This window comes from Mauremys reevesii, linkage group 1 (genome assembly GCF_016161935.1).
Source record: "Mauremys reevesii isolate NIE-2019 linkage group 1, ASM1616193v1, whole genome shotgun sequence".
NCBI lineage: Eukaryota > Metazoa > Chordata > Testudines > Geoemydidae > Mauremys > Mauremys reevesii.
In genome coordinates this window covers 5,098,136-5,124,720 of record NC_052623.1, presented here as the reverse complement: position 1 = coordinate 5,124,720, position 26,585 = coordinate 5,098,136, and the positions used below count along the sequence as shown (strand labels likewise).

General features: G+C 42.6%; 1 protein-coding gene and 1 pseudogene across 1 annotated transcript; both read left to right on the top strand.

Annotated features, from left to right (window-relative positions):
- The first annotated feature begins 4,172 nt into the window (after window positions 1-4,172).
- On the top strand, window positions 4,173-5,119 carry LOC120395926 (annotated as a pseudogene).
- Window positions 5,120-24,972: 19,853 nt separating this feature from the next.
- Window positions 24,973-25,920, top strand: LOC120395571 (olfactory receptor 52M1-like). The gene has a single exon (XM_039520056.1). The coding sequence runs from the start codon at window positions 24,973-24,975 to the stop codon at window positions 25,918-25,920; it is 948 nt and encodes a 315-aa protein (XP_039375990.1).
- Window positions 25,921-26,585: the final 665 nt, after the last annotated feature.

Genomic DNA, 26,585 nt, shown 5'->3' with positions numbered 1-26,585 from the left:
ATCTTTCATCACACAGAAACGCTTCGTAATAAATTTTGTTGCCGTTTTCTGAACCTTTTCCAATTCCAATATATCTTTTTATGAGATGGGGTGACCATATCCTCTCACAGTATTCAAGATGTGGGTGTACCATGGATTTATATACAGACAATATGATATTTTCTGTCTTATTATCTATCCCTTTCTTAATTCTTCCCAACATTCTCTTTGCTTTTTTGACTGCAGCTGCACACTGAGTGGATGTTTTCAGAGAAGTATCCACAATGACTCCAAGATCTCTTTCTTGAGTGTTAACAGGTAATTTAGCCCCCATCATTTTATATGTGAAGTAGAGATTATGCTTTACAATGTGCATTACTCTGCAATTATCAATATTAAATTTCATCACCATTTGGTTGCCCAGTCACACAGTTTTAAGAGATCCTTTAATAGCTCTTTGCATTTTGCCTGGGTCTTAACAATCTTCAGAAATTTTGTATCATCTGCAAATTTTGCCACCTCACTGTTTACCCCTTTTTCCAGATCATTTATAAATATGTTGAATAGGACTGGTCCCAGAACAGACTTCTGGGGGACACCATTATTTACATCTCTCCATTGTGAAAACTGACCATTTATCACATTTATACTATCCTTTGTTTCCTATCTTTTAGCCTTAGTCTTTTATTCTGTGGCAGCTTAAGAGCCTTTGGTGAAGGAACTTGTCAAAGGCTTTCTGAAAATCTAAGTACCCTATTTCCACCAGATCTCCCTTATCCACGGGCTTATTAACCCCATCAAAGAATTCTAGTAGATTGGTGAGGTGTGATTTCCCTTTACAAAACACATGCTTACTCTTCCCAAACAAATTTAGTATATCTACATGTCTGACAATATTGTTCTTTATTATAGTTTCAACCACTTTGCCCAGCACTGAAGTCAAGCTTACCAGCCTGTAACTGCTGGGGTCACCTCTAGAGCCCTTTTAAAAAAATTGGCATCACATTAGCTATACTCCAGTCATCTGGTACAGAAGCTTATAGTTTCTCCACAATGACATTATTAACCCCAGTTCTGTCAGCCTCTCATTGTAAGTCTTGTGCACCAGCCCCCTAATCATTTTCGTTACCCTCCGCTGGACTCTCTCCAATTTGTCCACATCCTTTCTGTAGAGGCGGGACCAAAACTGGATGTAATACTCCAGTTGTGGCCTTACCAGTGCTGAACAGAGAGGAATAATCACTTCCCTCAATCTGCTGGCAATGCTTCTATTAATACAGCCCAATAAGTCGTTAGCCTTCTTGGCAACGAGAGCACACTGCTGACTCATATCCAGATTCTCATCCACTGTGATCCCTGGGTGCTTTTCTGCAGAACTGCTGCTTAGCCAGCTTGTAGCAGTGCATGGGATTCTTCCTTCCTAAGTGCAGGACTCTGCACTTGTCCTTGTTGAACCTCATCAGATTTCTTTTAGCCCAATCCTCCAATTTGTCTAGGTCACTCTGGACCCTATCCCTACCCTCCAGTGTATCTACCTCTCCCCCATCTTAGTTTCATCTGCAAACTTTCGGAGGGTGCAATTAATCCCATCATCCAGATAATTGTTAAAGGTGTTGAACAAAACTCCGGTTCATACCGGTTGCCAACTAGACATAGAGCCGCTGATCACTGCCCGCTGAGCCCGACAATCTAGCCAGATTTCTATCCACCTTATAGTCTATTAATCTATTAATCCATACTTTTTAACTTTCTGGCAAGAATACTGTTGGAGATGATATCAAAAGCTTTTCTAAAGTCAAGCTATATCATGTCCACTGCTTTCCCCATATCCACAGAACCAGCTATCTCATCATAGAAGGCAATCATGTTGGTTAGGCATGACTTGCCCTTGGTGAATTCATGTTGATTGTTCCTGATCACCTCCCTCTCTCCAAGTGCTTCAGAACTGATTCCTTGAGGACCTGCTCCATGATTTTTCAAGGGACTGAGGGGAGGCTGACTGGCCTGTAGTTCCCTGGAGCATTTTTCCAGTCATCCGGGACCTCCCCCAATCGTTATAACTTTTCAAAGATAATAGCCAATGGCTCTGCAGTCAAATCAGCCAACTCCTCTAACACCCTCAGATGCAGTTCATCCGGCACCATGGACTTGTGGTCTTCCAGCTTTTCTAAATAGTCCTGAACCACTTCTTTCTCCACAGAGGGCTGGTCACCTCCTTTCCATGCTGTACTGCCCAGTGCAGTAGTCTGGGAGCTGACCTTGTTCGTGAAGACAGGGGCAAAAAAATCATTGAGTACATTAGCTTTTTCCACATCCTCTGTCACTAGGTTGCCTACCCCATTTGGTAAGGGGCCCACATTTTCTCTGACCTTCTTCTTGTTCCTAACATACCTGAAGAAACTCTACTGGTTACTCTTAACATCTCTTGCTAGCTGCAACTCCAAGTGTGTTTTGGCCTTCCTGATTTCACTCCTGCATACCTGAGAAATATTTTTATATTCCTCCCTGGTCATTTGTCCAGTTTCCACTTCTTTTTTGTGTTTAAGATCAGCAAGGATTTCACTATTAAGCCAAGCTGGTTTCACCTACCATATTTACTATTCTTTGTACACATCGGGATGGTTTGTTCCTGCAACCTCAATAAGGATTCTTTAAAATACAGCCAGCTTTCCTCGACTCCTTTCTCCCTCATGTTATTCTCCCATTATACATTCAAGTTGAGCCTCTATTATGGTGTCTTTAAAAAGTTTCCACGCAGCTTGCAGGGATTTCACTTTTGGCACTCTAACCTTTAATTTCTGTTTAACTAACCTCCTCATTTTTGTGTAGTTCCCCTTTCTGAAATTGAAATGTGCTCCACTGATTACTACATCAAGAATTGCCTCTCCACATGTGGGTTCCCAGAATAGCTGCTCCAAGAAGCATCCTGTCCTCAGGTGACATGTACCCAGTCAATATAGGGATAGTTGAAATCCCCCATTATCAATTAGTTTTTTTTAATTTTAATAGCCTATTTAATTGCCCTGAGTATTTCATAGTCTCGATCACAATCCTGCTCAGGCGGTCTGTAATATACCCCTACCACTGTATTCTTATTATAAGACATGGAATTTCTATCCATAGAGATTCTATGGTACAATTTGATTCAGTTATGATTTGTACTTCATTTGATTCTACACTTTCTTTCACATATAGCACCACTTCCCCGCCAGCACGACTTCTTCTGTCCTTCCGATATATTTGATACCCTGGTATTACTGTGTCCCATTGATTATCCTCATTCCAACAAGTTTCTATGATGCCTCTTATATCAATATCCTCATGTGGTATGAGGCACTCTAGTTTGCCCATTTTGTTATTTAGAGTTTAGCATTGGTGTATAAGCATTTTAAAATCTTGAGTCCTTTCAGCTGTCTGTCATTACAGGATGTAATTGAATGGGACACTTTTTCATTTGATTGTTTCTCATGAGATCCTGCCTGTATTTTATCATTTTCCATCTTCTCGTCCTCAGTAAAACTTAGAGAATCTCCATTAATAGATCAGACCCTTAGGGATGTCTTTGTCTGAACCACGTTCCTCTGCACCTGTCGGCTTTCCCCGAGCTCTTAGTTTAAAAACTGCTCTATGACCTTTTTAGTTTTAAGTCCCAGCAACCTGCTTCCATTTCGGTTCAGGTGGAGCGCATCCTTCCTGTATAGACTCCCCCTTTCCCAAAAGTGTCCCTATTTGTGAATCCCATTCAGGTAAACATTTTAATCCAATAATGGCTGAGTGACAGAGTGGGGATTCAGTCTTGACAGGAACAATATGGATAAACAGTATTCAGAAGCATGTTTCCTGCTGGTGCCTATTAAGGTTTCTCAGATCATGACATATAGGAATTATTGATGCAAGGGGCCCCTTAATATTTGGAATTGGCATTAGTAGGGACTGTTGCTCATAATTCATTTCTCTGAATAATGAAAATGTCATTTTTCAGTGTATGTAGAGCAACCAATCTGCTTCACCCATGGGAAGATCCTCCCGTAGCATAGGATGTCGTGTCTCACATTAACATTGTCTCTCCATCCAGGCATTTGTACAGCGACCATCACCTGAGAGCCTGGAAACATACAGGAAATCAAGGGAATGTACGGTACATGCAGGAGACACCGTTCTGCTTCAGTATTGGTCACCTTCTCCCCTACTTCATGTCAGATTCCAACACAACCGACTTCACCAACCCCTCCACCTTCATCCTGCTGGGCATTCCTGGCCTGGAGGCTGCCCACGTCTGGATCTCCATCCCCTTCTGCACCATGTATGCCATAGCCATCCTGGGGAACTTCACCATCCTGTTCACTGTGAAGACAGAGCCGAGTCTCCATGGGCCCATGTACTATTTCCTTTGCATGCTGGCCATCACCGACCTGGTTGAATCTACGTCCATTGTGCCGAAAATGCTGAGCATCTTCTGGCTCAATTCCAGAGAGATAGATTTCAGTGCCTGCCTCACCCAGCTCTACTTCATTCACTGCTTCTCAGTGATGGAGTCTGGGATCTTCGTGGCCATGGCTTTGGATCGCTATGTGGCCATCTGCCATCCCCTGAGACATTCCACCATCCTGACAAAGTCCATTGTGGCTAAGATTGGCCTGGCCATGATGCTGCACAGCAGCATTGTTGTACTGCCATATCCCTTCCTGGTAAGGCAATGGCCTTATGCAAAACCAACATCATCCCCCAGTCGTACTGTGCACACATAGTCGTGGTGAAGCTGGCCTGCACCGACATCCGCATCAGTAGTTACTACGGCCTCTTTGTGGTATTCTGTGTGATGGGTTTGGATGCAATTTTCATTGCCCTGTCCTACACCCAGATCCTCAGGGCCATCTTCAGCCTCCCCACAAAGGATGCCCGGATCAAGACTTTTGGGACCTGCATCTCCCACCTTTGTTCCATCTTAGCCTTTTACATCCCAAATCTCTTCTTCTCCCTCATGTACCGGTTTGGTCAGAATGTGCCTCTGCATTTCCACATTCTCATTGCCAACGTTTACCTCTTGATGCCCCCTGTGCTAAATCCCATCGTCTACGGGGTGAGGACCAAACAAATCCGGGACAGGCTGCTCCGGCTCTTTACTCATAAAGGGACCTAAAATTTTCTCTTGGTGCTCTGGCTCTCAGACCTCCAAGCACAGTTGGCTGGTGATATGGTGCTGGACAGTCAGAGAGACATTAAATCCTTTCCTGACCTTACTATGCTTTGTTGGTGTGGAAAATTAGGGAATTGGTCTATGCACAATTCATAGAGTTGACACCTTTCGAATTGTTGGTAAATGCCCCATCTCTTCTGCTGAGGCCCCGCCCCGTCACATGAAAGGGAGCCATTTCAGATTTTCCTAGGACTAGCAATTTTTCAAGTTTTTTAGGCCTCACCTCATATTGCTAAAACCATTCAATCATTGCTTCAACAGACAATCTTTCATAAGTGTATCTCAATAGGCAACTCTCCAATCTGCCCAGTACAAAAACCAAATGGGTCATGTCATCTTATCATTGACTATCAAAAGACTCCAGCTTGTACAGGTGTTCTATGCAAAATGATTAAATCTATCAATCCCAAAGCAAAATGATTTTGTACCATGTGTCTAAGGGAAGCCAACGTTGCCCAGCTTTCACAGTGGAAGGGGGTCAGTTTCCATTTCAAGTCTGGCCCCACAAGTTTGGCTCTAACTGACCAAGTATTTTCTCACTGGGAACTCCCTGCTAGGATGGAGTCAGACAGTGGAACACAGTTTACTGAACAAGTTTTCCAAAAAGGCCTACACTTGTTAGGAGTGCAACAAAAATTGCATATTCATATTCAATCATCAGGGATGGTACAGCGAAGAAATCACACATATGCTGCAAAAGCTGGTAGATGCTAATGGACACAGTTGGGACACCTTGATTCCTCTCATTTTAATGGCATTCAGGGTAACTCTAGCTGCCTCCACAAGTCATACACCCAGTGAGGTTATAACTAAATAAACTATGCATGTGCCAGAGCATCTTTTATATCATGCCAATGGCACACAGCTAAAGGGAGTAAAGCTTGAAACCCATCTGCAAGCATTACAGAAACATCTGTATCAGATAGCTTGCAAATTGGAAAAATTCAAATGAAAGGCAAGAGCCTATTTTGACACAATTAAAAAAATAAAAAAAGCTTGGGAGATTGGAAACCAAGTTATGCTTTTATTCTATGGTGGACCTGAACACAACTTATGTAACCCATACACTGGGCTATAGACTATTGTGGACAGATTAAGTGCCTGTCATAAACAGAGAGTTAAGGGTTAATGCCTCTTTTTCCTGTAACAGGTTAAGAAGTTCACCTAGCCTAGCTGACACCTGACCAGAGGAACCAATGGGGGAACAAGATGTTTCAAAAGGAAGGAGGGAAGTTTCCTTTGTTTAGAGTCTGTTTCAGTTTCAGCAGGAGTGAAAAAGATCAAGGAACCAGCCTCTTATCAGAGTAGTAAGTTTTAGAAAGGAATAAATAGGTTTATGTTTATTTTCTTTTGTAACTTGTTTTTGTGCAATTAGGGGAATAATAAAATATGGGAATTCTTGTGTGTATTAAGGTTTTTGCCCAGGAGAACATCCTGTGTTTTAAATCTGTTGTCTGTGAGATCAGCTTGTATGCTGTCTCCCAGAGGTTTTTTTCTTTTACCTTTCTTTTCTTTAATTAAAAGCCTTCTTTTTAAGAACCTGATTGATTTTTCCTTGTTTTAAGATCCAAGAGGATTGGATCTGGACTCACCAGGAATTGGTGGGTGGAAGACGGGGAGATGGTTAAATTCTCCTTGTTTTAAGATCCAAGGGATTTGAATCAGTGTTCACCAGGAACTTGGTGGAGGAGTCTCTCAAGGGTACCCAGGGAGGGGAAGGTTTTGGGGAGGAAGAGAGTTTTCCAGGTAACTCAGAAATCTGGATGGTGGCAGCGAGACCAGATCTAAGCTGATAGTTAAGCTTAGAAGTGTCCATGCAGGTCCCCACATCTGTACCCTAAAGTTCAGAGTGGGGGGTGAGACCTATGACAGTACCTCTGCGTATAAAATCAAAATTGTACCAAGTACCCAAAAAGTAGATAAATATTACAATGTGAATCAGCTAAAGCAGTATCGCAAGGGAGATATCTCTCCACAGGCACCAAAACTAATTGTGATAATTGCGCAAGAAAGGCAACATGAAAGAGCTCAGTGACAGACACAATAAAAATGCCACTCGCACCAACAGTAATCCTATACTTCTACTTGAATGCTGCAGTTCAAACTGAGTCACAGGCAGGTTCTCCATCAGAGACACAAATGGTTGCAGTGGAGCAAAATGTTATGGTGGGACTAAACTCAGACTTGCCTATTAAGGCTAAAAATTCACAGATAACAGTGACTTGGGTACAAGAAAGAGTAAAACCAGGCCAAGAGTCATTTAAAACACCAGGCCTGTCAACTGAGATTTTCTTTAAATGGAATTACCCACCAGACTAAGAACAATTCATAGCTAAAATTTGAGACAGAACACTGTTTACCGCATGGTTTAATGATACAACTGTAACAATGTGTAAGGTACAGAATTTTATGTCAGATTTGTATAGACTAGGGTTACATGTAACATTAAATGATAAACAAAAACTTGTATTATGGAAAAACCCACAGAAACATACTGTTGCCCAAAAACATTATGTAGCCAAATGCCTCATCATAGGTTTTATCAACAAGTAAAAGGAAAAGTAGGGAAACATATTGTTCTTGCATATGATATAGAAGAAAATAAACAAAAGCCTTATGTAGATTGGAAAAAGGATCGTTCCTTTACTGAAGCTAGGATAGTCAACCAGACGAAGGACAATTCAGGTCTAAAATTTTGGACAGAACACTGTTAACCACATGGACTAATGATACAATTGTAACAATCATAGAATCATAGAATATTAGGGTTGGAAGAGACCTCAGGAGGCATCTAGTCCAACCCCGTGCTCAAATCAGGCCCAACACCAACTAAATCATCCCAGCAAAGGCTTTGTCAAGCTGGGCCTTAAAAACCTCGAAGGATGGAGACACCACCCTCTCCCTAGGTAACCCATTCCAGTGCTTCAGCACTCTCTGAGTGAAATAAATGTAAGATACAAAATCATATATTGTGTTCGTATAGACTAGTATTATATGTAACATTGAGAAATAACCAAAAGTCTTATGTAGATTGGAAAAACAAAATCTTTCCCTTACTGAAGAAATCTAGCAGGGGAGAATGTAAAACATATATCTCAGGAGAAACTCACTCTTTTCCAGCCAGTGATTGAATTCCATATGGATTATGGGAAAATAGAACCAGATGTCGAAGCTCAGTAAAAGGTGGAACAATGGATATTCATGATTTAAAACAGGAAGGTGAGAGAGAGTATAAGACCTGTATTGAAATTAAAGTTTGGATGGAACTAGAGTTTTTAACAAATACTTCAAGGTGAAGGTACAGGCAATAAGAGTTAAAAGGGACCGTGAACCTCAAAATTCAGTAAAATATCCAAAATTACAGGAAGGACCTATTAGTGGTCTGACTGCCACACCAGTGCCAGGGGTGTTAATCAATCAGGCATAATTCATGCATATCCCTGTTGTGTTAAATCTATCTTATTGGCAAATAAGCAAGTTCAATTACTGCAGGGACACCAAGGTGGCATTTGTTTTTTTCCTCAGTACACCGTGTGGATAAGGTTACTGCTTATCAACAATGAGTGCACGATATAGCTAATTTGGATCTAAAAGAACACAATAATCTGCATGCTCCTAGAAGAAAACACAAACACCAAATCAATTGGAAATCATAAGCAGTATTACAAGGTTATGTGGTACAAAAACGTCAATTTGAAATAAGGAGAATGTTGAAAAAACAAAAAGCACATTAAGTATGTACTTCAGGAAGAAGTTAATCTTGAAGTCGATCCAATATTGAAAGGGATTTATGGATTATCAACTGAGAAACAATTGACAGTGTATAATATGCATAAAATCACTAGATTATTTAATAAAATCCAAGAGAAGATTAATCAATTGGTAAACTACAATAATGATCAGGACAAAATTCATTATCTTGGAGGAAAACTTAGTTGCTTTCAATTTTTAGAATGAAAATGGTACCAAAATTGATTAAAAACCAGCAAATTATAAATTGGTATTGTCCACAGTATATTCAGAGGTATGGAGAAGAAAAAGTTGAATGCCAAATGGAATGTAAAAAAAAATGTCATTTGGGGCAGTCAGAAACCTAGGGTTTGTGACCTCACATCCGAATCATGGTGTGTTTAAGAAGACCCTGTGACCTGTCATAATCCTTATATATTTTGTTCAATATATTATTACCATTATCATTGTGTTCAATCCAGATAAGGCTGTTTTTTGATCAATTGGCTACTGTACAACCCATAAGCCATCTAGAAAATATTTACAATGAACAAATGCAAGTACTTCTGCTAATAGTGTATCACTACGATACCCAAACATGGAAAGTACCACAGATAACTTGTTGCTCTCAAAAAAGGCATCAATGGATCTCTAGATGCAATGTGTTTGAAGTAATAACTCCACTACGTGGTCTGGTGAAAAGGTACCAACAAGATTCCCCGGCAGTGAATGCGATGCAAGCATCATGCCCAGTACAACCAACTAAATGGAGATCTGTAATGGAACAAACGGCCTATGGAGAAAAACAACAACAACAACAAACAGTATTACGTGGTAACCAATCATAAAGAATTTTATCATGGTCAACGTAGATGTATGTTCATTAATCCAAATTTTTGTTTAAAATCACAGGTACGCACAACAATTGGTCATACAACAATACCTCCGATACTCACTTTTGAAAAGTGGGTATTCATCCACGAAAGCTCATGCTCCAATACGTCTGTTAGTCTATAAGGATTCTTTGCTGCTTTTACAGATCCAGACTAACACGGCTACCCCTCTGAAAATAAAACTGTTATTCTTAGTAACCCTGGCTATCAGGATTTGATCAGACAAAGCACTCTGATCTTTCACAGCTATATATCACCACTAACATTACAGCTGAAACAATTATTAGAAAAAAGGAATTAAACCCTAGTAATAATGTAAATTAATGACATGTGGATAAAATTAAGTAACATATAATCTTTTAGGCATAAATTTTAAGTTATATATACAATTTGATTATTAATTCATTGTTGATTTTCGCATTAACCATTGCTGTATGTTGGTATATGTATGTGACAGAGCATTTATTATCTAATCATCATTTGATAATGAGATAACTCTCCCTCAGCGTAGCCAGTAATTTTAGTTTAATATTCATTTATTGTGTGGTGTTATGATTAATCAATACGTTATACTCGGTGTACTTACTCTATGTTAATCAAAATTGACTTATAGAAATTGGTTTATGGAATTATAAAAGTATAAGATTAAGCAAAACATAAGGATGAGTAATATTTAAAGGAACTAGGTGAGAAATCAGACAAGCTGAAAAACAAGGAAACTGTAGGCTAAAACCAGCAAGAACTAGCTTAACTATTTTAGGCCTTATATTCAGGAAATGGCCCAGGAATGACCTAATGCCCTAAGATTCTGGTGACTTTGCGAAAGCAAATTCAGATAAGGTTAAAATTAAACATAAAATTGATGGAACAATTAAATGTGTTCATAACACGTGCCTGACCCACAAGGCGAAGGTGGCACATCACCCTACGCAGCCTGTAGAATCTGGAGTCCCTCGTGACTGCAAGGGGATTACCAATAAGAAAGAGGGGGACAATAATAGCACGTACATGCACAGAAGTAGATATAGTCAAAGTCAGTGCATAAAAAGGGGTGCCCAAGAATAGCAAATTGAGCTCCCTTTGGGAGACTCCAGCAGGAACCCGTATTGACAATCAATCCATGTGAGGGCCAAGAGACTATGAGATGTCCGACACACTCTAACACCACCTAGGAGGAGGTGAGAATGTCTATAGTAACAGTTAGTCAATGGTACAGATACGTCTTTGGAATTATATAGGCTGTTACTTTCATGATTTGACATGAGCCTTTGACAAGGACCCTCACCAAAGGCTCTTACATAAATTAAGTTGTCATGGGGTAAGAGGGAAGATTCTTTCAGGAATTGAGAACTGGTTAAAAGACAGGGAACAAAGAGTAGGAATTAATGATAAATTCTCAGAATGGAGAGGGGTAACTAGTGGTGTTCCCCAAGGGTCAGTCCTAGGACCAATCCTATTCAATTTATTCATAAATGATCTGGAGAAAGGGGTAAACATTAAGGTGACAAACTTTGCGGATAATACTAAACTGCTCAAGATAGTTAAGACCAAAGCAGACTGTGAAGAACTTCAAAAAGATCTCACAAAATTAAGTGATTGGGCAACAAAATGGCAAATGAAATTTCATATGGATAAATGTAAAGTAATGCATATTGGAAAAAATAACCCCAACTATACATACAATATGATGGGGGCTAATTTAGCTACAACGAATCAGGAAAAAGATCTTGGAGTTATCGTGGATAGTTCTCTGAAGACGTCCACGCAGTGTGTAGAGGTGGTCAAAAAAGCAAACAGGATGTTAGGAATCATTAAAAAGGGGATAGAAAATAAGACGGAGAATATCTTATTGCCCTTATATAAATCCATGGTACGCCCACATCTCGAATACTGTGTACAGATGTGGTCTCCTCATCTCAAAAAAGATATACTGGAACTAGATAAGGTTCAGAAAGGGGCAACTAAAATGATTAGAGGTTTGGAATGGGTCCCATATGAAGAGAGAGATTAAAGAGTCTAGGACTTTTCAGCCTGGAAAAGAGAAGACTAAGAGGGGATATGATAGAGGTATATAAAATCATGAGTGGTGTGGAGAAAGTGAATAAGGAAAACTTATTTACTTGTTCCAATAATATAAGTACTAGGGACCATCAAATTAAATTAATGAGCAGAAGGGTTAAAACAAATAAAAGGAAGTTCTTCTTCACGCAGCGCACAGTCAACCTGTGGAACTCCTTGCCTGAGGAGGTTGTGAAGGCTAGGACTATAACAATGTTTAAAAGAGAACTGGGTAAATTCATGGAGGTTAAATCCAGGATGGGTAAGAAATGGTGTCTCTAGTCTCTGTTTGTCAGAGGCTTGGGATGGATTGCAGGAGAGAGATCACTTGATCATTACCCATTAGGTTCACTCCCTTTGGGGCACCTGACATTGGCCACTGTCAGCAGACAGGGCACTGGGCTGGATGGACCTTTGGTCTGACCCCGTATGGCCGTTCTTATGTTCTTACTGTATTGGTAACTTTGATGAAATTACTAAAAGAGAAATGCTCTTGTAATTGTATGTGTTATGTGCTTGTGGTTTACTGTATTCCTATAGGCTCTGGATCTAAAACAAACTGAGATGACTCTGTTGAACTTAAGACTGCAGACGCCAGAGCTGATCCCAGGGAAGGGTGATTAAATTTAAATAGAATAAAAGCCTAGAAATCTAAAATGAACACGTTTGCTAGGATTGGGATTATCAATCTCTCACCCTGACTGATGATACAAACAGGCTTACAGATTCTTGTTCCCCTCCCCTGTTCAAAGTCCTTTGTTTTCCAGAAGTTCTTTCAGGTGTTGAGCTGTGGGGAAGCAAAGACAAATGATGATGTCACTCCTCATCATTTAAAGTTTTTTCCAGCTTGCTGGAAAGTCTGTGCATGTGACGTGGATGGCCCACTCGCATTGGCCAAACATTTTCCATTGTATCCATGCTTCCTCTGAGGAGGCTTCCTTATAGAGAGTCGCTGTATCAGTGGATTCTTCCCTGGATAGATGTAGATGACAGAAATTAACACTGTCTGGATACTCTATTGTCGTACCCAAATGGCTGCTTTTGGGTGTTTCAAGCCTTATGCTTAAATTATACCATAATTTAATAACTCACACATAGCAAGATTTCATAATGCCACATACAATGATAGCAATGAGCTCTTAATATTCAGCAGCTCAAGACTTTTAGAATGATACCTCACAAGGCATACTTAGTACAAAACTTATCATAATTCCATCACCACTGGAAATATGAGGAAATAACTGGGTCTGTGGATGAGGGGAAAGCAGTGGATGTGTTATTCCTTGACTTTAGCAAAGCTTTTGATATGGTCTCCCACAGTATTCTTGCTGGCAAGTCAAAGTAGTATGAGCTGGATGGATGGAATATAAGGTGAATAGAAAATTGGCCAGATTATTGGGCTCAACGTGTAGTGATCATTGGCTCCGTGTGTAGTTGGCAGCCGGTATGAAACGGAGTGCTGCAAGGGTCGGTCCTGGGTCCGGTTTTGTTCAATATCTTCATTAATCGGGAGCAGTGGTCCTCAAACTTTTCATCTGGCAGGCACCAGAAGATGAACCATGGCGGCAGTGGAGCATCTGCCAAAATGCCGCCGAATTTCGGCAGCAACGCCTCTCAATGACATTGCTTGTCAGAGGTAAGCGGCGTCATCGAGAGGCATCGCCACCAAAATGCGGCAGAAATTCGGCGTCATTTTGGCGGATGTTTGACCACCCTCCAGGAGGCGGGTGCATTTAGATGCCCCCGCGGGTGCCATGGTGCCCGCAGCACCGTGTTGGGGACCCCTGATCTAGAGGATGGCATGGACTGCACCCTCAGCAAGTTTGCAGATGACACTAAACTGGGAGGAATGGTAGATATGCTAGAGGGTAGGGATAGGATACAGAGGGACCTAGACAAATTAGAGGATTGGACCAAAAGAAATCTAATGAGGATAAACAAGGACAAGTGCAGAGTCCTGCACTTAGGACGGAGGAATCCCATGCACTGCTACAGATTAGGGACCAAATGGCTAGGAAGCAGCTCTGCACAAAAGGACTTAGGGGTTACCCCAAGCAAAAAAGAAGAGCGCCGCCCCACCGTACCCCCCCTGCGAGCGCCGTGCCACCAAACCCCCCCGAGTGCCACCAAACCCCCCACAGCACTGCGCCGCTAAACCCCCCACCCCCTGACAAGCACCATGCCGCCCGAAGCCCCACCCCAAGCGCCACGCAAGCCCCCGCCCCACCAGCGCCGCGCCACCCGAAGCCCCGCCCCACCAGTGCCATGCCACCCGAAGCCCCCGCCCCGTCCGAATGCTGTGCCATGCAAGCCCCTGCCTGCCCAGCACCACGCTGCCCAAAGCCCCTGCCCTCCCCAGCGCTGCGCCACCCGAAGCCCCTGGCCCCCCAGCGCCGCACCGTCCTAAGCCCCCGCCCCAATTCCGAGTGCTGCGCCACCTGAAGCCCCTGCACCCCCGAGTGCTGCGTCAAGCCCCCGCCTCCCCAGTGTCGCGCTGCCCAAAGCCCCACCCCCGAACGCCGCACCTCCCGAAGCCCCACCCCTCGAGCGCCGCGCCGCCAAAACAAAACAAAAAAACCATTCAGTGCTGCCCCAACGAAACAAAATAAATAAATAAATAAATAACAAGCACCAAGGTACCGCCCCAAGCATGTGCTTGGTCGGGTGTTGCCTGGAGCCAGCCCTGGAGTCAGCAGTGTGCCCTTGCTGCCATGAAGGTTAATGGCATTTTGGGCTGTATAAGTAGGAGCATTGCCAGCAGATCGAGGGACATGATCATTCCCCTCTATTCGACATTGGTGAGGCCTCATTTGGAGTACTGTGTCCAGTTTTGGGCCCCACACTACAAGAAGGATGTGGATCAATTGGAGAGAGTCCAGCGGAGGGTAACAAAAATGATTAGGAGGCTGGAGCACATGACTGATGAGGAGCGGCTGAGGGAACTGAGATTGTTTAGCCTGCAGAAGAGAAGAATGAGGGGGGATTTGATAGCTGCTTTCAACTACCTGAAAGGGGGTTCCAAAGAGGATGGATCTAGACTGTTCTCAGTGGTAGAAGATGACAGAACAAGGAGTAATTGTCTCAAGTTGCAGTGGGGGAGTTTTACGTTCAGTATTAGGAAAAATTTTGCGCTAGGAGGGTGGTGAAGCACTGGAATGGGTTTCCTAGGGAGGTGGTGGAATCTTCTTCCTTAGATAATGACAGGTTTCAGAGTAGCAGCCATGTGGTGGAATCTTCTTCCTTAGAGGTTTTTAAGGCCCGGCTTGACAAAGCCCTGGCTGGGGTGATTTAGTTGGGAATTGGTCCTGCTTTGAGCAGGGGGTTGGACTAGATACCTCCTGCGGTCCCTTCCAACCCTGAAATTCAATGATTATATGATTCATTCTGTCCGTCATTTTCTGTGTGACCTTTCCCAATTTACATCTCCCTGTGCCTCAGTTTACTTATCTGTATAAAGGGGATCTGTTCATAGTGACTTCCCTCTGCTCGGTATTTTGAAGAATCTTTAATAAAAGGTGCTACATGTTATGATGATACTCACAGATGAAAATTAAAGATCTGTGATCCATTAGCGACATCTCTACGTACCTGCAAAAAGCGCTCAGGTCTCCCATCAGTCATTTATCCCTCGATTTCTCTGTATACTACAACGCATCCCACCTTGGCATTTACAGGGTGTCAGGCCCTATGCAGATCTAGGCATTATCCCTAGTTTTCTTAGCAATCAACTATAATTTTTAATTTACACAAATGCACAGAGCAGCCAGTTGCTCTGACTCAGCACAGAGCCCAAGAGTTCTCATCTCCCTTTGGGAAGGTCCCTTAATTACTGTTTACTCCTAAAGCTGGATAAAGGATACAGAAGCCCAGAAAGGCTGGTCTCCAGAAGCTCCCCTAGAGGCTGAGTGAACCACACTGGGATAGCACAGAGCTATATTATTAATAGTGCACATCTCTGTGTCAGCTCTCGGCGTGGGATGCTGCTGCAGATGCTGGAGTGACAGAGGTGGGGGATCTGGCTACCTGAGGGGGATTCCCAGGGAAGACACTTCCATCTCATCATTAACAGGTACCCATCTCTTGCTGAAGAGCTCACCTGTCCGACAAACCCATGATGGGATAGAGATTAGGTCTGTGATCCTTTCCGCTGTGCACAGGTATTAAACATCCCAGGTCTCTGGACACAGGTGGTGAGTTTGCTGCAGTATCACTGGCCAAATTGTCCCATTTTGCTGCCCCCTCCATGCCAAGCTGATGACCTCCAGTCCCAATGTGTCTGTCTTTCAGTGACACAGTAGATCCTTCAGCATGAAAGGTGTTAGTAGATGTCCAATGCAAGGCCAAATTCGGAGGCCATGGCCCAGAGTTTCCTCAAGCCTCACTGAGGAAAAAGTCTCCTTGGAGTTAGAACTGAGAAAAGACCTCAGGAGCCATATGTGTGTTAATACACAGAGAGTGTCACCTCATCCTCTTGGATTTCAGGGCTTGGCTGTTAACGAGTGAGGGGGAAGGGAGCTGTTACCTGACTTTAATTTGCTGGAAAGCATAGAGGTGATAGCGCTCCTCACTGGAACAATTCTACAAATTTCAACATGGGCAAAACATGTTTTTTTCTAGCTTCATTAATGAAGTCTGAAGAATTGTAATGCCTGAAACTTTCAAAAAACAAGTCAGCCAGAAGCAGAAACCCAGTATGGAATTATTTTCAGTGCAAACAGTGACAGTTTGGCAAACTTATAACCAACTGAAAATAAGGTCTTGAAATTGAATGTACCAGACTGCCCTAACTAAAAGTAGTGCCACCATCACCACCTACAATGGCCAATCCATAAGAAAATAAGAATATAATAATACCCATACTGGGTCAGACCACAGGTCCATCTAGCCTAGTATCCTCTCTTCTAACAGTGGCCAGTATCAGATGCCCCAGTGTGAATGAACAGAACAGGAAATCATGAAATGATAAATTCCCTGTTGCTTCTTCCCAGCCTCTCACAAACAGAGACTAGGAACACCTTCCCTCCCCATCCTGGCTAATAGCCATTGATGGACCTATCCTCCATGAATTTATCTAGTTCTTTTTTGAAGTCTGTTATAATCTTGACCTTCAAAACATTTTCTGGCAAGGAGTTCCACAGGTTGACTGTGTGTTGTGTTAAAAATACTTACTTTTATTTGTTTTAAACCTGCTGCCTATTAATTTCATTTGGTCACCCTAAGTTCTTGTGTTATGAGAAGGGGTGAATAGCACTTCCTTATGTACTTTCTCTACACCAGTCATGATTTTACAGACCTCAGGCATATCCTCCCTTAGTCGTCTATTTTCCAAGCTGAAAAGTCCGAGTCTTATTAATCTCTGATCACAGAGAAGCGCTTCCATACCCCTAATCATTTTTGCTACCAGGGAACATCGGTATTTACCTCTCTCCATTATGAAAACTGACCTTTTATACTATCCTTTGTTTCCTATCTTTTAGCCAGTTACCAATCCATGAGAGGACCTTTCCTCTTATCCCATGACAGTTTAATTTGCTTAAGCACCTTTGGTGAAGGACCTTGTCAAAAGCTTTCTGAAAATCTAAGTACCCTATACCCTCCAGATCCCCCCTATCCACATGCTTCTTGACCCCCTCAAAGAATTCTAGTAGATTGGTGAGGCGTGATTTCCCTTTACAAAACACATGTTGACTCTTTCCAAACAAATTCTGTATATCTACATGTCTGACAATATTGTTCTTTAGTATAGTTTCAACCAGTTTGCCCAGTACTGAAGTCAGACTTACTGCCCTCTAATTGCCGGGGTCACCTTTAGAGCTCTTTTTAAAAATTGGCATCACATTAGCTGTCCTCCAGTCATGTGGTACAGAAGCTGATTTAAATGAGACATTACAGACTACAGTTAATAGTCCTGCAATTTCACATTCGGGTTCCTTCAGAACTACTAGGTGAATCGCATCTGGTCCTGGTGACTTATTACTTTTTCAATTTATAAATTTGTCCCAAATCTTCCTCTAATGACACCTCAATCTGGGACAGTTCCTCAGATTTGTGACCTAAAAAGAATGGCTCAGGTTTGAGAATCTCCCTCACATCCTCAGTCGTGAAGACCAATGCAAAGAATTCATTTAGTTTCTCCACAATGGCCTTATTGTCCGTAAGTGACCCTTTTTCATCTCGATTGTCCAATGGCCCCACAGGCTTCCTGCTTCTGATGTACTTAAATAAAATTTTTCTCCTAGTTTTTGAGTCTTTGGGTAGTTGTTCTTCAAATTATTTTTTGGACTTTCTAGTTATAGATTTACACTTCATTTGCCAGAGAGTTTATTCTCCTTTCTGTTCTCCTCAACAGTATTTAACTTCCACTGTTTAAACAATGCCTGTTTGCCTCTCACTGCTTTCTTTACTTTGTTGTTTAGCCACTATGGCACATGTTTTATGTTTTTTAATTTTGGGTATACATTCAAGTTGTGCCTCTATTATGGTATCTTTAAAAAGTCTCCACACAGCTTGCAGGGATTTCACTTTTGGCTCTGTCCACTTTAATTTCTGTTTAATTAACCTCCTCATTTTTGAGTAGTTCCCCTTTCTGAAATTGAACACTACATTCTTGGGCTGCTGTGGTGTTTTCCCTGGTACAGGGATGTTAAATTCAATTATATTATATTCACTATTACCAAGCAGCCCAGCTGTATTTACCTCTTGGACCAGATCCTTTGCTCCACCTATCACTACATCAAGCATTGCCTCTCCTCTTGTATTTTCCAAGAATAGCTGCTGCTGCAGGAAGCAGTCCTTTAAGGTGTCAAGAAACTTTTTCTCTGCAATGTGTCCTCAGGTGACATGTACCCAGTCAATATGGAGATAGTTGAAATAACCCATTATTAATTAGTTTTTTGTTTGTTTGTTTTAATTTTAGTAGCCTGTTTAATCTCCTTGAACATTTCACAGTCATGATCACAATCCTAGTCAGGTGGCTGGTTATATATTCCTACAGCCATATTCTTATAATTTGACATGGAATTTCTATCCATAGAGATTCTATGCAACATGTGGATTCACTTCAGATTTTTACTTCATTTGATTCTACACTTTCTTTCACATCTAGTGCCACTTCCCCACCAGCACGACCTCTTCTGTCCTTCCGATATATTTGGTACCCTGGTATTACTGTGTCCCATTGATTATTCTCATTCCACCATGTTTCTGTGATGCTTCTTATATCAATATCTTAATTTGATATGAGGCACTCTAGTTTGCTCATTTTATTATTTAGAATTTTAGCATTGGTATATAAGCACTTTAAAATCTTAGTCCTTTTAGCTGTCTGTCATTACAGGATGTAATTGAATGGGACACTTTTTCATTTGATTGTTTCTCATGAGATCCTGCTTATATTTTATCATTTTCCATCCTCTCCTTCTCACTAGGACTTAGAGAATCTCTATTAATAGATCCTTCCCTTAAGGCTGTCTTTCTCCGAACCACATGTTCCTCTGCAGCTGTTGGTTTTCCTGTAGTTTTTAGTTTAAAAACTGCTCTCTGATCTTTATAAGTGCTAGCAATCTGGTTTCATTTTGGTTCAGGTGGAGCGCATCCTTCCAGCATAGGCTCCCCCTTTCCCAAAAGTGTCCCATTTGTGAATCCTATTCAGCTAAACACTTTTATCCAATAATGTCAGTGGCAATGAGTTCCACAGGCTAAATATGGATTCTGTTAACAATTTTTTTTCTCGCTGTTATATGTTCAGACTTTCAATGTAATTGAATGTTCCCTTGTTCAGGTTATAAAACACAGTAAACATTATTGTCTGATCCATTTTCTTTATTGATAGATTCATAGGGTTCAAGGTCAGAAGGCATGATTTAATCATCCAGTCTGTCCTGCTGTATAACACAGGCTATTACATTTCACCCAGTTACCCCTGTATTGATCTCCATGACTTCTGTTTGACTAAGTCCTGCTCCTCACTAGGAGATGACATTGTAAAATCATAGAGCCCTAGGATGAGAAGGGACCACAAGGGTCATCTAGTCTAACCGCCTGCCATGATGCAAGATTTATTATGACTAAACCACCCCAGACAGATGACTTTCCCTGACTTTCCCTTCTCCTTTAGAACACCTCCAGCGAAGGAACTTCCACAACCTCCAGAGGCGTCTGTTCAATTGTTCTCCTATTCTTACAGTTAGGAAGTTTTTTTCCTGATATTTCATCTAAATCTGCTGTTCCGTAGTTTGAACACATTGCCTCTTCTCCTGCCCTCTGCAGCAAGATATGGCAACTTTCCTCCAGCTTTTTATGGCAGCCTTCCAACTATTGAAGACTGCTATTATGACCCCCACTTAATCTCATCTTTTTTTAAACTAAACATGCCGGGTTCCTTCAGCCTTTGTTCATATGGCTTGTATTTCCTCCCTTTCATCATCTTTGTCACTGGCCTCTGGATCCCCTCCAGGTAATCTACGTACTAATTCCTACTGTGACTTGCACGCTATCCCTCTGCTAATACAATCTAACATTGCATTTGACTTTTTTTGAAGTAGCAGAAAAAAATCCAACCTCTGAGGCCTGGTCTACACTATGAGTTTACCTCGAATTTAGCAGTGTTAAATATAATTAACCCTGCACCCGTCCACACAACAAAGACCTTTTCTTCGATATAAAGTAACTGCGATAGAAAGTGGTGGATTCTCCAACTCCCCATGTCTGCAGATCCAGAGATTCAGTCCTACCTGGAATATCATGGCAGCTGGAGGCTTCTGCCTCAGGCTGCTCTCTCCAGTCAGCAGCACCGCGCGTCGCGCCTACCCATTACTACCAGGGCTCACAATCACATACTTAGACCTCTACATTTTGATGCAAATAAAAAAATTAAGCTGCCGTTTAGAACTGTCCCCCAGCATACGTATCCTGGGACATTTTGTATTTTACTACTGTCAACCACACACAAATGGAGATTCAGTCTCGCCTGTGCTTCTATCCTAGTGCTTGTCACAGATTCCCATTTTCAGCTATAGGCTGAGCAAGTGCAGAATGGTGGTTCACTCTGCTTCGCTGTAAAACAACTGCCCTCCCCTCCCCCCTTTGATCTCTGCTTGCAGAGGCAATAAAGTCAGTGTTGTTATTCCTGCATTCTTTATTACTTCATCACACAAATGGGGGGATTACTGCCACGGTAGCCCAGGAGGGGTGGGGGAGGAGGGAAGCAACGGGTCGGGTTGTTGCAGGGGCACCCCCTAGAATGGCATGCAGCTCATCATTTCTGTTGGATGTCTGGGGCTCTCACCCAGAGTAGCTGTTTGCCTCTCTGGTTCTTCAGTAGTCTTGCCTGATATTCTAGGCAGGACTGACTCTCCATTAGACAAAACTTAAAGAAGAGAATGACCTGGGGAGTCATTCCCATTTTTATCCATGCGCCCCCGGCTGACCTCACCAAGGCCGGCCAGGAGCACCCATGACAGCAGCACACGGTACAGTATGACTGGTAACCGTCTTTGTCAACTTGCAAAGCAGCAGGCGGTACAGTAGGGCTGATAACCATCTTTGCTAACTTGCAAAAGGCAAGGGGATGCTGCTGTGTAGCACTGCAGTACCGCATCTGTCAGCAGCAGCATCCAGTAGACATACGGTGACAGTGAAAAAAGGCTGAACAAGCTACATGGTTGCCGTGCTATGGCGTCTGCCCGGGCAATCCAGGGAAAAGGGCGCAAAATGATTGTCTGCCGTTGCTTTCACGAGGGAGGATTGACTGACGACATTTACCTATAACCACCCGTGATACATTTTTGGCCCCATCATGCATTGGGATCTCAACCCAGAATTCCAATGGGCGGGCGAGACTGCGGGAACTATGGGATAGCTACGGGATAGCTACCCACAGTGCAACGCTCCGGAAGTCGACGTTAGCCTTGGTACATGGACACACACCGCCAAATTAATGTGCTTAGTGTGGCCGCGTGCACTCGACTTTATACAATCTGTTTCCAAATATTGGTTTCTGTAAAATTGGAATAATCCCATAGTGTAGACATACACTGAGAGATGTAGTTATATCAATCTAATCCCTATGTAGACACCATGATCTCAACGGAAGAATTCTTCCCTCAATCTAGCTATCATTTCTCAGGGAAGTGGATTACATACACTGATGGGAGAACCCCAGCCGTTAGTGTAAGACTCTACACTGAATCGCTATGGCAGTGCCACTGTAGCATTCTAAGTGTAGAGAATCCCTCAAGCAGATCTTCTAGAAAAGGGACCAGTCTGGATCTGCAGACATGGGGAGTTGGAGAATCCACCAATTCCCATCGGAGTATCTTCCACCGCTTAATCACCCCAGCTTCCAGCCACTGGTTCTTGATCTGCCTTTTTCTGCTAGATTACAGAGCCCGTTGTTACAATTGAATGTGAATAAATGAAGCTCTTTAAATCTTTCACTGACAGGCATTTTCTCCAGCCTCCAATAATTTTTTTGGCTTTTTTGGGCCCCTCTCCAATTTTTCAACATCCCTTTTGAAATATGGACCCTGGGACTGGACGCAGTCAATTTCACCCATGCCATGTGCAGAGGTAAAATCCTTCCCCTGCTCCAACTCACCACTCCCCTGCTTATGCAGCCAAGGATCGCATCAGCCCTTTTGGCTGCAGCATTGCACTGGGAGCTCTCAATGAGTTTGTTGCCCACAGTGACCCCTAAGTCCTTTGGAGGGTCTCTGCATGCCATAATATTTTTTGGGAGATCTGGTGCTGATTGACTGTGTACTTCTGGTTCCAAATGAGACGCGTGGTGCATCAGTCAGTTTGTAACTCTGGTATTTGTAATTGTAAGGTTCTATTACACATGTTCTTTAACATCTTCCTGGACAGCTAAAGGCCTGGAGAGTGTTTCGTCACCTTAGGTGATATGAGCACCTCATGCTGCTTCTTTACAAATGCAGAACAAAAATATTTTTGAACACATCTCCTTTGTCTGCAAGATTAACAAGTTTCCTTTCTCCCTCTAGGAATCACTCTAAAACTTTCTCTAGGATTTCTTTGGTTCTTTATATACTCAATAACCTCCTTTTTGTGATCCTGAACACTGCCTAGCATGGATTTTTCCCTTGTGTTTTTAACATCCCTTATCAATTTTCATAACTTCCAATTTGTATTGTTTTCTGTCTATTTCCCATTTCCCCATATGCTCTACTTTTATCTCCCCTCTCATCTGCTGCCTTCACTTTGCCACTGAACTGGGGTTTGTCCAAAGTTCTCTATTTTCTTGACTGGCATCATGACTTTTTGAATATCTAATCAACTCTTCTGAAAGAACTCCCAACTTTCCTTCCTGTTGTTTTGTCTACATTTTTCCTCCCAATCAGTTCTGCTGATAATTTGCCTCAGCTTTGGAGAACTAGCCCATATGAAGTAATAAGGGTCTATAGATATTACTGGTCGGGGACTCTTCTCTGTTTGTCCATTTGAATGTCATCAGTTCGTTCTTCATTTTGCTCTCTGTTATCATATGCCCACTTCTTTGTCTCTTCTCCAGACAAAACAGTCCCAGACTTTTCAATGTCTTTCAGAGAGACTGGGTAAGCAGAACTGAGCACAAAGCCAGAGCAGGTTATTCTTCATCCCATTCCTTAGTCATCCGAACGTTGCCTTTGTTTTGCCCACTTCTGAGAACAAGCATTTGTTTCTATGGAGCTGCTGTCAACGACGTCCACTGAGGTATGTTTTATTTGGGATGATTTCCCCTGGCACATCTCTTGGCACTGGTTTGTTTTTTTCCCAAATCTCAGATTTTGAGCAAGCAGGTGAATGCAGAACTCCCTACAGCATGGACTAGTTAGCCTGGGTTTCATTCCATTAAGGAACTGTGATAAATAAAAGGGTGGGGGGATTGCTCCCTTTGATGGACACCCAGCCAGCCAGTTAGCTGTAAAATCCCTCTTGGTAGCTGTTCTTTACTTGCTTTACCTGTAAAGGGCTAAAAAGTCCCCCCAGATAAAGAAAAAAAAGTGGGCACCTGACCAAAAGAGCCAATGGGAAGGTAAAACTTTTTAAAATTGGTCAAGAAACTTTCCCTTTGTTGTTCTCTGGGCTGGAGGGATGGAGCAGACATGCTATAGGTAGTGTAAGCCAGGTGTGGTCATACACTATCAGAGTATGCCTAGAACCACTTATCTGAACTCCAAATGTGTAAGTAGGTCAGAATGTTTAACTAAACTCCATTGTGGACTCCTCTGTGCTCATCCCAGATGCTTTTGTGTGCTCATAGCCTTTAAGGTGACCCCTCAAGAAAGCTATTTTGGGTGCTTGATTTTTGAAATTGCTCTTTTAAAATCTAGCAAAAGCCTAAGCTCCAGATGTATTTTCTTTCTTTTCGCTTTTAATAACATTTACCTTTTTTAAGAACAGGACTGGATGTTTGGTGTCCTAAGAGGTTTGTGCATGTTGTTTGATTAGCTGGTAGCCACAGCTAATTTCCTTTGTTTTCCTTCTCAGCTCTTCCCTGGATGGTACCCCTCAGGGAGGAAGTCACAAGTGCTCCTTCCTGGGATCAAAGGGGTGGGGAGGGTTGATTTTGGGTGGTGGCAGCGTTTGCCAAGCCAGGGTCAGAGAAAATGTGAAACCTTGGGAGCTTAGTACAAGCCTTACACCTTAAGGCAAGTAATATTTTTTAAAATCCTTGTGAGCCCCATAGCTGCACTGGGAGTGACAGAGTTGGAATTCAGTCTTAACAGGAACAATGATGGATAACCAGTGTTCACACTCACGTTTCCTGCTGGTGCCTATTAAGGTTTCTCAAAGCATGACTTGTAGGAATTAATGATGCAAGGAGCCCCATACAATATGGAATTGGCATTAGTAGGGTCTGTTGTTCATAATTCATTTATCTAAATAATGAAAATATCATTTTTCAGTGTGTGAAGAGCCACCAATCTGCTTCACCCATGAGAACAGCATCCAGGAGTGCATGTAGTGTCTCATATGAATATTGACTCTCCATCCAGGCATTTGTACTGCGACCATCACCCTAGAGCCTGGTCACATACAGGAAGTCAGGGGAACTTATGGTACATGCACTAGACACCGTTCTGCCTCAGTGTTGGACACCTTATCTCCTACTCCATGTCAGATTCCAACGTAACTGACTTCACCAACCCCTCCACCTTCATCCTGCTGGGCATTCCTGGCCTGGAATCCGCCCATGTCTGGATCTCCATCCCCTTCTGCACCATGTACATCACGGCCATCTTGGGGAACTTCACCATCCTGTTCACTGTGAAGACGGAGCCGAGTCTCCATGGGCCCATGTACTATTTCCTTTGCATGCTGGCCATCACCGACCTGGTTGTATCTACATCCATTGTGCCCAAAATGCTGGCAATATACTGGTTCAATTCCAGAGAGATCGATTTCAGTTCCTGCCTCACCCAATTATACTTCTTTCATTGCTTCTCAGTGATGGAGTCTGGGATCTTTGTGGCCATGGCTTTTGATCGCTATGTGGCCATCTGTGATCCCCTGAGACATTCCACCATCCTGACAAGCCCAGTGGTGGCCAAGATTGGCCTGGCCGTGGTGCTGCGAAGCAGCATGGTTGTATTGCCCTATCCCTTCCTGGTAAGGCAATGGCCATATTGTAGAACCAACATCATCCCCCAGCCGTACTGCGCACACATAGCCGTGGTGAATCTGGCCTGTGCTGACACCCGTGTTAGCAGTTACTATGGCCTCTTTGTGGTAATCTGTGTGATTGGTCTGGATGTGATTTTTATTGCCCTGTCCTACACCCAGATCCTCAGGGCCATCTTCAGTCTCCCCACAAAGGATGCCCGGCTCAAGACTTTTGGGACCTGCATCTCTCACCTTTGTGCCATTTTAGCCTTTTACATCCCAAGTCTCTTCTTCTCTCTCATGTTCCGGTTTGGTCAGAATGTGCCCCTGCATTTCCATGTTCTCATTGCCAATGTTTACCTCTTGATGCCTCCTGTGCTAAATCCTATCATCTACGGGGTGAGGACCAAACAAATCCGGGATAGGCTGCTCTGGCTCTTTACTAATAGAGGCACCTAATTTTCTCCCGGTGCTCTCAGATTTCCATGAAAAGCTGGCTGGTGATACAGTCAGAGAGATATTAAATCCTTTTCCAGCATTACTATACTGTGCTGGTGTGGCAAATTATGCACAAGTCATAGAGTTGCCACCTTCCTAATTGCTGATAAATGCTCCTCCTCTTCTGCTGTGGCCCCACCACTGTTGCTTGCAAAGTAACCATTTCAGATTTTCCTAGGAATGGCAATTTTTTTCAATTTTTTAGGCCTCACCTCATATTGGTAAAACCATTGAATCATTGCTTCAGCAGGGAATCATTCATGAGTGAATTTCAGTATGCAACTCTCCAATCTGGCTCATACAAAAACCAAATGGGTCATGGCAGCTTACTATTGATTGTCAAAAATCGAATCAAGTGACTCCAGCTTGTACAGCTGTTGTATGCAAAATGCCTGACCTGATTAAATCTATCAATCCCAAAGCAAAATGGGTTTCTACCATGGGTCTAAGGGAAGCCAGCGTTGCCCAGCTTTCACAGTAGAAGGGGGTCAGTTTCCATGTCAAGTCTGACCCCAAGGGCTACATAATAGTTCAGCCATTTTCCATGGGCAAATGAAATGAACTTTGTCAAGGTTTTCTAAACCATCTCTTCTATTTTGAAGGGTCAGAATCCATTAGCTATGGAT

Bases quoted from the DNA above. Each gene is read 5' to 3' on its own strand.
- LOC120395571 (XM_039520056.1), top strand. From the start codon at position 24,973: ATGTCAGATTCCAACGTAACTGACTTCACCAACCCCTCCACCTTCATC.